The sequence below is a fragment of the Stylophora pistillata genome, chromosome 3 (genome assembly GCF_964205215.1).
Source record: "Stylophora pistillata chromosome 3, jaStyPist1.2, whole genome shotgun sequence".
NCBI lineage: Eukaryota > Metazoa > Cnidaria > Anthozoa > Scleractinia > Pocilloporidae > Stylophora > Stylophora pistillata.
Window position 1 is genome coordinate 29957596 of NC_142521.1, and position 12505 is coordinate 29970100.

The 12505-nt window shown below is 40.9% G+C and overlaps 6 protein-coding genes across 6 annotated transcripts in view; 1 reads left to right on the forward strand and 5 right to left on the reverse strand.

Moving 5' to 3' along the window:
• Window positions 1-1840, reverse strand: part of LOC148735521 (uncharacterized) — a 3473-nt gene extending 1633 nt beyond the window's left edge. Inside the window, exon 1 of the mRNA XM_088755376.1 lies at window positions 1-1840. This exon is cut by the window's left edge and continues 1633 nt beyond it. The gene's annotated coding sequence lies outside the window, so the exon portion shown is untranslated.
• Window positions 1-12505, forward strand: part of LOC111343123 (NLR family CARD domain-containing protein 4) — a 253148-nt gene that overhangs the window by 184552 nt on the left and 56091 nt on the right. The gene's annotated exons all lie outside the window — the stretch shown is intronic.
• On the reverse strand, window positions 5183-8216 carry LOC148735522 (uncharacterized). The gene is made up of 2 exons (XM_088754937.1): window positions 8077-8216; window positions 5183-6406 (listed from the first exon to the last, which is right to left on the reverse strand). Exon 2 carries the CDS (start codon window positions 6392-6394, stop codon window positions 5213-5215), a length of 1182 nt encoding a protein of 393 aa, XP_088611063.1. The 5' UTR covers window positions 6395-6406; window positions 8077-8216; the 3' UTR covers window positions 5183-5212.
• On the reverse strand, window positions 6394-9475 carry LOC148735523 (uncharacterized). Its single transcript, XM_088754938.1, has one exon. It carries the CDS (start codon window positions 9255-9257, stop codon window positions 8100-8102), a length of 1158 nt encoding a protein of 385 aa, XP_088611064.1. The 5' UTR covers window positions 9258-9475; the 3' UTR covers window positions 6394-8099.
• On the reverse strand, window positions 6591-7710 carry LOC148735524 (uncharacterized). The gene is made up of 2 exons (XM_088752963.1): window positions 6775-7710; window positions 6591-6656 (listed from the first exon to the last, which is right to left on the reverse strand). Exons 1-2 carry the CDS (start codon window positions 7708-7710, stop codon window positions 6591-6593), a joined length of 1002 nt encoding a protein of 333 aa, XP_088609089.1.
• LOC148735525 (neurexin-4-like) lies at window positions 9327-11389 on the reverse strand. The gene is made up of 2 exons (XM_088752964.1): window positions 11371-11389; window positions 9327-10048 (listed from the first exon to the last, which is right to left on the reverse strand). The coding sequence occupies exons 1-2, from the start codon at window positions 11387-11389 to the stop codon at window positions 9327-9329; spliced, it is 741 nt and encodes a 246-aa protein (XP_088609090.1).

The following is a 12505-nucleotide window of genomic DNA, read 5'->3' on the forward strand; positions in this document are numbered from 1 at the left end:
ATTCTTCAATGTATTGCAACAATCTGATTAAATACAATCTACTCGACAGAGATCCTGATTTAAATTTTCCAGGCATTGAACAATTTCAGAGTAAAGATTCATTCTTAATTGAATTGAATCAGCTATCATCCCTGAACTTTAGATAGTATAAGTTCCAAACAATGTCAATTACGAGGTACAAAAAAAATAACAACTGCTCTCAAGTGACTCGCGCAACGAAAGTCAAAAAATGCTCAGTGAGCTTCACCAGTGCATATCTATTCACATTTACATTACCTCTAGATCAACAGTGATGTTATCAGTAATGGTTGTACAACAGTAAGAAGTCCAATTCGGTCCGGGATCATACGAATTATTAACCAAATCGGAGGCCCACGAAGCGGGAGTCCGATTTGTCAATCATAGGAATGATTACTGACTGAATTTGACGACACGAATTTCTGTCAGAATTTACTCTCTGAAAGTAGGGCCTGTAATTACAATCTTTAAACATTTAACCATTAAAAATCTTAGATAAACACACTCTGTAAAGCTCTACAAACAGCTTTCTATACTTAGGCTTAGGTTGGTAAACCACTGCTATGGTTGTTGTAATCAAGTCTGTTATTGCTAGATTCACTTGAGTTTGCTTAATATAATTGGCTAATGCAACTGACTCTAGGGTTACAGACGATTACACTCTCCAAATACAACTCTACTGAATAATTAGTGAGAAATAAGGCAGTTTATCCTGCAATCAAATTCTAGGAAATCGTAAAGGCTATAATAAATACTGTTATCAACACACAAAATTGCATTCTCCCCCTGATCTAACACTCAAAAGCTGAATCGAAATTTAAGTGAAATTGAAGCGACACTCTCGGCTGCTCCTGGTGTGCCATCGGCAATTTGTGATTTGTTGCTGAACTGACGCACAGCAACATGAAATCTATTTGTTGAGCGGATGCTTGGCTAATGTTAAAACTTATCTAGCTTGTATTTCCCTAGTCTCCTTCGTAGCCGTTGTTTGGGCTAGTCATGCAACGCTCTCTCTCCCACCGACCGGCTGCTTAAACCCGAGCCACATTCCTTTCCCTTTGTTTAGATTTCACGGTGACTGCACGTGATAATGCGCGTTTGCACCAATCACACGTCGCCTTTGGTTTCACGATAAAACCATTCAAATTTCAATGACGTAAGTTCCCCGCGTAAATTCATCGGCGCTTTCTGGAGTTGCCAGTCATCTCAAAAATTTCCCATGGATGTGACTCCGAAGAAATTGGTAGAAAGTAGTTCAAGATGCTTCATTTGTTCCTCGATTTCACTCACAAAGGATAAAATTTACATTTTCGGTAAAAGTTCATTTGATTTTGCTGAACTAATTCGTTCCTCGCTCGCTGTTGACGTGCATCGCTACGCGGAGAACAGCAAATTGTTTGTTTGCAGAGACAAATGCTACCAGCTTTTGATCAAGTTTGAGATGGCATCGGATAAACTGAAAGAAATCAAGAAAGAAATAGAAGAGGTCTTCAATACAAGAGAAAATCCCAGGGCAAAGAAACTGCTGCGAACGGACGAAGAGAATAATGTCGGTGAAAAAGAGCTCTTTGACAGGACTGTGAACACGATAACACCTATATGATCATACATTTCCAAGACTACAGTTCACCATTAAAGTACCGTCTGTTATGACTACGAGTATATTTCTCTACATAAATCGCAAGATTTCGAACGCAAAACATGAAGTAAAATTAAGCTTACGTCTATCACATCTGCTTTGGAAATGCCCTCGAGAAAGTGAGAAAACATTCCTATTGTTAACCACTCGACTTAATTGTAAAAGGAATATATATAAACTTAAATAACATAAGACGAAGCTAAAATGGCACGTTAAGAGAAGTAAGGAATTGGTTCTTGACTTACCACTATCTTCTAACATGTGCTTCATCGATAGCCACAGCACATAACCTCGCACGGTATACATCATTTCCTTGCATCGATCGCCAACGATCATTCTTGAGCCACGCTTCTGGTGAGCCGAAAACTAACAAATATTTTCCATACTCAATACTAGGGTGATCAATCTCTGCTTGGGAACTAATTTTTACCGCGCTGACTCCAATACTTCGCAGGTAATTGACCTGCGAAGTCCATAAGACTTACGAGCGGAGAAACAATAACACCCAGCAAGATTGTTAGTGTGATCGCACACGAGTGGAAGAGCCTGATAAATCTTCCAAACCCTGTAGGCAGGTTTACAAATACATTTTTTTTTTTTGCAAAAAAAATTTCTCAATACCAGCTTCTGGGGATCCTTTAAACTAGGAGTTTTGAATTTGGAAGCGGTCGAAACAAAAGCTTCTTTGAGTGTTGCCATTTTCTCTGCTCAACGAGCCGCTGATAGAATACGAGTTTTGATTGGACGACTAGTCTTGGCGGGACTTACTCAGAATTATATGGGCGAAATCGTGATTGGCTAAAACCAGGGAAAGTAATGTGGCTCGGGTTTAAGCAGCCGGTTGATGGGGGAGGGAGCGTTGCGTGACGAGCCCAAACAACGGCTGCGCAGGAGACTAGTATTTCCCTTTCTTTCTGAGAAATTTATATATCAATTAATTCCCAAAATCATAGCTGTAAAACAAGTAGGCGCAAGACCATCCATATAGATTAAGAGCAGTCCCCCTTTTTCGGCGAAGTCCATCGTGCGTGTCAAAAATAATTTTAAAAAATTAATGTTGGCGCGCCGCGCAGAAATCTGACGAGGTAATCCTACAGCTCCGCGCGACGCGCTAACATCAATCTTTTTTTCATCGAATTTTTTTATTCGCCCGACGGAATTCGCCGAAAAAGAGAGACTGATCGTAGTTTTCTATCCATATGACAACAATTTTATCACTGCTCTGCTTAAGATCATTTTGTTATCAACTACTAAATTATACAACAATTTTTCAGTTTGGAACTCTAACAACATATAAAAAGATTAAATATCAATTTCTTAATTTTCCTTTACTACATGAATGACATGATGTAACAATTTTGATAAAATATAACTATCTTACTTGTTTTACACCATATCGTTCTAAATTTGTAAAAATAAAACTGTGAATCAGTGGTTGACTGTTCAAGGTGATTCCCCAGTAAAATAAGTTCTCGAACGATCTTCATTCAGACTAGGTTTACACTAGAGGAAATTGTTCCGGATTCATGATGAATCCGAAACGTTTTAGTACCGGATTCATTCTGCCGTTTACACGAAAGTGGACGAATCCGAAATAAAAACTTCCCTGTTTGGCCGTGTGTCCGGAGATTTTGAATCCGGAATTTTAAGTGGGAACTTTGAATCCGATTACTTTTGAATCCGGAAAGTTTTGTCGTGTAATCGCTTTTTTTTTCTCGAATTCGGATATTATTTCCACCTGCAATCTTTTGAGTTTGCGGTGAAATCAAAATGGATCTAGTGCTAACATTGCTGGCGGTCTCCGGTTGCCTAATCTTGTTGCATGTTCAGGCGATAAATGTTATCATGTGCACCGCAGTATTTCTGAAGAAACGCAAATTCTTATTACAAGGAAGTTTAACGTCAGCCATACTTAATCGCCGACGACGTAGACTGCTTGGCATCTGTCCAACTCAAATTTTTCCCTGTGGCATCTGGATCTACTCTAGCCTTTTTTGGGGGAGGCATTTTCACTTTGTCGATCGAACGACGAAACAACACTGGGCTTGGTAACCATTCCATTTCGAATGTTCCCGGAGTTGTCGTTGTGTGTAAACGGTCAGGAATCCGAATATCCTTTCAGTGTAAACGCCTACGAATCCGAATACTCCAAAATTGATGAATCCGGAAACATTTACGAATCCGGAAAACTCTCCTCTTGTGTAAACCTAGTCTTAGACTTTCCTGTGAATGCTCCCCACCAATATCTGTTTGGAAAACTACATTATATAAGATAAGTCACTTTGCTTGCTTTAGAAATATGATGGGCGAATGTTATCCCTTTTAAACCTGTACTGGTACTTATCACGAGCGACATTTTATCGATTCACGGTAAATTTTGAGGTAGCTTGAAAATACTTAATGGGTAGAAAGTCTCGAGCATATCGAGCTATAAAATACATAATTCATTGTGGAAAAATGACGAAATTTCAAATGAAATCAACTCAAAATAATTCTGGAGTCGTTGCTTTCGTGGTCATTATGTACATCATTGAGCAAAAGGGTTCCTGCACGCTCCTACACATTTTTTTTCCTCATATATGTATATTTTTATTTTTTCCAGTTAAGAGCATAATGAGTGCGCCAAATTTATGCAATAAAAAATATTGGTTACCATGCTCGTTCATGAGCAAAAGACCATCACACCTGTTTACTTCGTCCATCGCTGGAAAAAACTTTGAACACGATCTCTAAATGCGCTCGTGCTTATTTGCCTGACTACGTAATTTTTTATGCGCAGCACAGGATGTGCCGTGCAATACTGAAGAATGACCTTTAAGTGTAGTCATTTCTTTATCTATTTATTTGTTCAAAATGGAGACTCGGAGTTATCATGCTTTGCGCCATTACCAACAAAATAAGTCATGATTACAAATTTTGTCACTTGTCTTTTTTTGTGGAAGTTTGCCTTGTCTTTATCATAACAACTTTGCGCTATTGCCATAACATCCTTATCAAATCTTTTCAAACTAAATCAATGAATAAATAAATACGGAATTGATCGATCAAAAAAAAAAGTCATGCACGTATTCAAGATGGTGGTATTACAAACGGAAAGAACAACGCTGATTGACCGATTAAGTGATTCCGTAACACTTAAACTTTGCTAAGGTATGGTAGCCCTGCTCGTCATATTGTCCTGCGTAATAATCAAAAATTAAACGAGACTTACCTTAAGTCGATGTTTGATTGGGATTCTGCCGAGTCATCAGTAGCACAAGAAGTCACGTGAGAAAGCACCAGCCGCTCAAGTGGTCAGTCTTTAAAGCCTTGAGTGTGCTAATCAGGTGAATAGTAGCACAAGAAGTGTGGGCGGGTATAAATACCTCTACAGGGTATGGGCGTGACTTCTTGTGCTACTGATGACTCGGCAGAATCCCAATCAAACATCGACTTAAGGTAAGTCTCGTTTAATTTTTGATTCTGCCTCGTCATCATACGCACTACGAAGTCACGTGAGATTTCAAAGCAACTGATAGCACACGCTATAATCAGAAGAAGCTCTTTAATACCAATTTAACTTAAGCTGAGTACCCTGTTAGTAAACAAGGAACCTTGTTCAATCTCCCTATCATAAAACCGAGCGAAAGTGGCTGCTGAACTCCACCCAGCAGTTTGCATTATCTCAGCAAGGGAGGCATTGTTGACCTTAGCCTTGGAGGTTGCAGCTGAGCGGGTACTATGAGGCTTGTAAACATTAAATCTTATGCCAGCCTTCAACATCATTTGCTGGATCCAGCGTCTTATTGTGTCTCTGCTGGCTCTCTTATGTGGTTTCTGATGAGTTATGAGCAAATGAGATTCACTGCCACGTAGTGACTTAGTCTTATCAAGGTATACTGAACAAGCATTGACTACACAAAGGTTGCGGTCATGTGGGTACGCATGTAACTTAACAACTAATTCAGAGGTTGACCTGCCAGGTTTGCTTTGTTTTAAATTACTATCAAGCAGAAACGTATAAGCAGTCTCCTCTTGTACCATGTTCAGAGTGTCTAAAAAGTACAATGACTGCCCTCTCTGGGCTGTGGTTAAAGCAACTAACATCACGAGTTTCAATGTCAAGTCCTTAAGACAGAGTTCTTGGGAGTTGCCCATAGTGCCAATGTACTGGAGTACCAAGTTGACATCCCAAGTTTTTCCATAACGAGGAAGAGGGGGCCTATTTTGGAAGACGCCCTTCGTGAACCTCTTGACATCAGGGTGCCCACCAAAGGTATGGTGAACTGAGTCAGGACTGTCTAAAATAGCAGACAGGGCACATCTTGCAGAGTTTATACTGCTGTAGCTCAATCCTTCATCATAAAGGGTTGTCAAAAATTCCACAGCCAAACCTATAGTAGGGCAAATAGGATCCGCTTGCCTTTTAGTGCAGAAGAAAAGCCATTTCCTGATGTGGGCATCATACTGTTTCTGGGATGACTGGCGCCAGGATTGCAAGACAATGTTGGTTGCTCTTTCAGAAAAGCCTCTGTTTTTGTAGAGTCTCCGCATAAATGACATGCTAACAGATTCAGCTTTTTCCTCAGTGGATGAAGTTTCTGGCACCCTGGTAGTGTTAGGAGTGTTGCCCTGGGTGTGATGATCAGTGGAGGAGCCACAAGTAGTCGCATCAGTTTGGGATACCAGCTTTGGCATGTCCAGAAGGGCACCACCAGTATTCCCTCTGCTTTGTTTGCTTGAATTTTTTCCAGACATTTCCCAATCAGACTAAATGGAGGGAAAGCATAAAAGAAGAAAGTATTCCAGTTGGCAGAGAATGCATCAACAAACAGTGCATCTGGATCAGGCCTCCAGGAGGCATAGACTGTACATTGTTTATTTAAGCGAGATGCAAACAAATCAATGCTTGGCTGACCAAGTCGCTTGGTTATTGACTGGTATATTTTTGACTCTAACTTCCATTCAGTATGGTCATTAAAGTGCCTAGATTCTCTATCTGCTTCAGTGTTTTCACATCCTGGCAGATGTGAGGCACTTAACCAAATGTTATGCTCAACACAATAATCCCATATGTGTTTTGTGACTGAGTTGCAGTCGGGGGACTTTGAGCCACCCATATTGTTGATATAACAAACTGCCGTGGTATTATCACATTGAACCCGAATGTGCAAATTAGCACATTCTCCACATAAAGCCTTTAACGTTAAGAGTACAGCCAATAATTCTAGATAGTTAATGTGATGGGGTGCTTCCTGTTGGTTCCACCTCCCCCCTGTTCTCTGGTCTCCCCTCACACCTCCCCAGCCATGGGTAGAGGCATCAGTTTGAATGAGGAGTTCTGGTTCACCATGAGAAATAAGTTTGTTTGAGGTATCCACATTAGTTATCCACCAATTGAGTTCTGCCCTAGAACTGGGGGAGAGGGTCATTGAAGACCCAAAGTTGCCTTTGTTTTCTCTCAAGGCATTAGATTTATCTCTTTCAAGACTGCGATAGTGTAAAGGGCCAAGTTCTACCCCTGGCAAACTTGACACTAGCAGCCCAATGACCTCTGCCACTTGTTGGACTGTGCAGTTCTCTTTGTTAACTAGGTTGAGACAGGCATTTTTCAGTTTCTCCTTTCGGCTGTCAGTAAGCTGCACAGTCATTGTGATTGAGTTAAGTACAAATCCCAGGCATGTCAAGACCTGAGATGGTACAAGCACTGATTTTTCTTCGTGAATAGGAAACCCAAGTTCCCTGAGCAACATAACAGTTTCTAGTACATTTTCGTAACATTCCCCGTATGAAGCTCCTTGAAGGTAGCAATCATCTATGTACAAGGAAGACAAATAACCTTTTTGCCTGAGTACATTAAACACTGGTTTTAACAGTTTTGTAAAAATTCTAGGGGCGGATGCCAACCCATTTGGTAGGCAGGTATATTGATACAATTTGTCCCGCCACATGAATTTCAAGTATTTTTGATGTTCTATGGCAATTGGCACTGTATAGTATGCATCTCTTATATCAACAGATGCCATAAAACATCCTTGGGTCATTAGATCTGTCACTGTCTTGAGTGAGTCCATTTTGAAGTGCCGGTAAACAATGAACTGGTTTAACTCCTTTAAATTTAGGATCATCCTGTAGTCCACTCCATTCTTTTTGAGTCTAAGGAAAATGGATGATACAAATTCTCCCTGAGAGTGAGTAGACTCCACAATTACACCTTTATTAAGGAGTTTAACAATTTCAGAATCTATAATAGCAGATTCGGTATCATTGAATTTGATGACCTTATAACCCAGTTCCTGTACTGGGGATACATCATCTACGAACTCTAAATGACAGTGCTCAACCCAATCTAAAACTTCTGGGTCGTCAGTTATATCTCTCCATGCTGGGACAAATTGTTGCAATCTACCAGCTCGAAAATAACTTGTGCTATAGCTTACCTCATTTAAGGGGTTTTCTGGCCCTATTTGTTTGGCCTCCTCCCCTCGTCCTTTTTGTTGTAAGGGGGGCCGGGCCTTTTCCAGTTTAAATGTTTATTGATCTGAGTGCCTGGACCACGCGAGGAGTACTTGTAGCCAAATCCTTTGGACTTTGCGTGTTTGTAACCTCTGTATCCATTGCTTTTGTGGCCTTCCACTTTGGGGTTAAGCTTTTTGCTGACCTTGGTCGCTTCCGCGAGATCTTTCAGTTGTTTAGACAAATCGGCATCATTGCCAAACAAGAAGTCTGTGAATGGGACCGAGCTGGAGCACAAATGCTTGTAGTCTTCGTTTAGCTCGGGCTTGATGTTCTCCCGGCGCCGCATGTTTAACTCGAAATTAGCGGCACCTATCAGAGCAATGGCATCAGTGGCCGCTCTTATTAAATCAGGGGCATCCAAGGCATCTTTGGGAATTTTATCCCGTGCCTGCACAAGTTTCTCAGCCATAGAAACTACAGGAATGAGCCCTTTGACAAGGTTGGATTGCACTCGTTGCAACTTGATATCAGCAGACCTCGTGTCGGGTTTAAGTTTATCCCAAATGAGATGGTTGACCTTCGTGCTGGTGAGACATTCACAGTTTTCTGGCGTATTATAGCGATTCTGTGTCGCCGTCAGAACTTCGTCCGTAAGCTTTTCTCTCATTAAGCCATGGACAATTTTGGCGATCTGCTCATTTATAGCAGGAGCCTTCTTTTGATCAAGTTTGAGATCGTTCGCAATGCCTGACAGTAGGTCAATTTCCCCATCAGGAACATCACGCTGAGATTCAGAGCTCTGATTTATCAGAGTGTTAATGCTCTGCTCAGTTGTTTGAGAACTTGTAGGCTTTTTAGCCCCACTATTTGACGCTGCGGACCCAGATTGCTGGTTTTTGTCCGACTGCTGTGTGGATCGTTGGTCCATGTAGGCGGCTATTTCTAGCTGTTCTTCAGTTTCAGCATTTTCCTCTAAAGAACCTTCCTCGATTGCGAGGTGGTCAATGGTGTCCTTCATCTGACCGAGGGATTCAGTCATGGTAAACTTCAGTGAAGTGATGGAAGAAACTAGCAGCTCGCTCATGGAACTGATGGCCGCGACGATGGCCGACTCGCTGTTGCTTGGCGCAGCGCCATTTTCAGCAAGTTGAGATTCTGTCATTTTCGGCTCTATTGACGATTTGTTTTGCTTCCAGTTTGGTACGTAGACACCTTCTAATGTACCTCACGGCTAAATTGAGAAATTTTTCCGAATTAACTGTTCTAACACCGCGCCCGTTTTTTGTGCTGACCGACTCGAGCAAGGCGGGAAGTGCACTGACCACTTGAGCGGCTGGTGCTTTCTCACGTGACTTCGTAGTGCGTATGATGACGAGGCAGAACCTGTATCTCCAAACCTCAGCTGCTCAACTGGAACATGAATCTTGTTGGTAAGGAAACCACTATCTTCACGCCATTTATTGTCATTCGCATCACAGTTACAGTAGACTGGGCTATTTGCTGAGCCACTTGGTGGTGCGCATGTGTTGTTCAATCCGCATGCGCACTTATGACTTCCGGGTGTTGCACCACTACAATAGGTCATCTTCACAGAATCACGTGAAACCCAACAGGCGGCATATCTTAATTTAGAACCATAGCACTCGTACTTTATGAACTGCTCACAGTGTTGGGAAATGTCGATGAGGCTCACCAGCGGAGAGATGCTTGCTCCTTCGTAGTGTATGTCACGTGAATATGATCCCTGTTCTTCATATCCGTCCACCATTGTCCGGCTCTCGCTGTCGTGACTTATAACGGTCACGCCAACACCGTCCTTGTCACTCATGTCACAGACGACATTAAATGGCGGCAAACCTCCTTCGCCATCAGGATCAATCAGGTGTGATCCAATTTTTGCATTAGGATCGAGCTTCTTTAAGTCGCTGCAAGATTTTGGAATCGCTGCAGAGACTGAGAAAAGAACATTTGAAATGAAGGGTCTGTTAACGCTCACAAAATTTTTGACGTTGTTGTTGTTGTTCTGGACAAAAAGAGCTGCATTTAGGAGGAACTACGCGATATTTTTCTTTTTATCAACCCTTCATGTCCCAAACGCTGATAAAATATATTTTCATAAGAGCAAGGCATACCAAACATAAAACAGGTTTTGGTACTAGAAGCTCATCGTATTCAGAACGAAGATATAGCGCCCTTGCCGAGTTCAGTAATCCTCAGAGATTTTATTAGCTATTTCAAAACATGTATATTACGATTGCTTTCCCATAAAAATAAAACAGATGAATAAATCCAATCTAAAATGTCCAAGATGTGATCATTCTCTATATTATATTTGACGCTTTCAAATCCATGTCTTAACACAAATCAGCTGAATTCGTTGATATACTGCGCAGAATATCATTGGTCATTTCGTCGTGTCAACTCCAAGGTTGCAAAATAAACTTCATATTTAATAACGTTTCTCATAAAATTCAGTAAGTTCAGTTTTAAGAGAAAATCTTCTGTAGTTCAACAATTTTGATTAATGGACTACGTCCTAGAGAAAATTAGCCGTAATTTCCACAAAGTCCTCGCCAATTGATCTGCCATGTTTAACAATCAGTCCTACATGTTTTAGTTTTTTTTTTCTTTATGGATTAAAGATAACTTTATATTAGTGTATCGACTGATATGTTGCTTGCACCAATCAGATCGCTGTATTTGGGTATGTATTTCGCGCCAATCGGATCGCCACATTAAGCTATGTATCTCGCACCGGGCAGATTGCAGCATTAGGGTATGTATCTCGCGCTAATCAAATCAGAGCATAAGGGAACTGTCCCTCATGTCAATGATGTCATTAAATTAGGGTGTCGCAAAGCGTTGCAATCGAATCAACCCCACATTGACGCACGCTAAGACGATATCAACAAAGAATTGTGAGCTGAGCTATTCAGTGACATAATTCATTTCCTTTGTCTGGATCTCATCGCTATGATCTGTTGTGGTCACAAGAATAGGCAGGAAATATTTTCACCATTTAAAAGTTAAAGCTTGCTTTCAACTTTCTGTGTATCGCTTTAGCAATGCACACGCAGTCAGAAAAACGCCTAACACAGAGTTATCATTGGAACGTTTGTTTTGGAGGGGTTGGTTTTGGAAGGGTTGGTTTTGGAAGGGTTGCTTGTAAAATCTGTGCAACACATTTGCATAAAGTATATTTGATCGATAGTGGTGTTTTTACCTTGAGGTTGCTCTTTTGGCTAAAGTCGAAAAGATCTTCAAATCGTATTTACTTTCTGTGTCAAATGCCATGTTAATATCCGTTTTTTGCCTTTGGAAGTTCTCTATGAATAATATCTTGTGTTTAAAGGGTATATTTCCAGAACAATGAGGGATTTGCTTGTCCCTATTAATTAGGCCTTCCCCGATAAAATGACATGTTGCAGTAAACAAGCTAAATTTTGCAGCACAATTCTACCCCACCAGAAACATCTTACCTGAAACTAAATGCTAGTATCAGTAAATTATGGGTATCCAACCCCACCAAAATTTAAACTTGTTGTTCGAACATTCAGTTCGTCACTTCAAACATTCAATTCGTCACTTCATACATTCAATTCGTCAATTCAAACATTCAATTCGTCACTTCAAACATTCAATTCGTCACTTCAAACATTCAATTCGTCACTTCAAACACTCAATTTGGCAATTCAAACGTCCCATTCGGCAATTCAAAGATTCAATTTGTCAATCAAACATTCACTTCGTCATTTCAGACATTCGATTCGTCAATTCCAACTTTCAATTCGACAATTCGCCGGTTGAAATATCAATTCTGACATTCACTCTCGACGTTCAAAGTTTCGACATTCACTTTCGACATTCACTCTCGACGTTCAAAGTTACGACATTCACTTTCGACATTCAAACTCAGCGTCCGTTTGGTATGGGTACGAAAATGAGTTTCAGGCCTCTCTCGGTCGTTTTCGTGAAAAGGGCGCCAAATTTGTTGCTCTCCGAGCAATTGTACTTTTCAGGCAATCATTATGGCTGGCCGAGAAAGTACGATTTTGTCCGTTTTACAGGATACCATACAAAGGTTAGATAATTTACAAGGTTCTCACGATTGCAATAGTCTGGTTGTCCGTTTAGAGTACTTAAACAGGTCAATCGTAAACAACGCAGAACTCGTTGGCCTTGGATCGGCCGTAGACTATTTAAAGGATGTAGAGCGCGAAATGGATGTTCGGTCAAATGATTGCAAAGGAACCAAAATTTACAGCGGTCGTCTGGGACGACCTTCCTTCGACATAAAGGAAGGACAACTGTCCTATCTCATTGATAGTGGCTTCACCGTTCCCCAAATAAGCGAGTTGTTAGGAGCGTCAAGAAGGACAACAGAGAGAAGGATGTCCCTCTTTGATATTA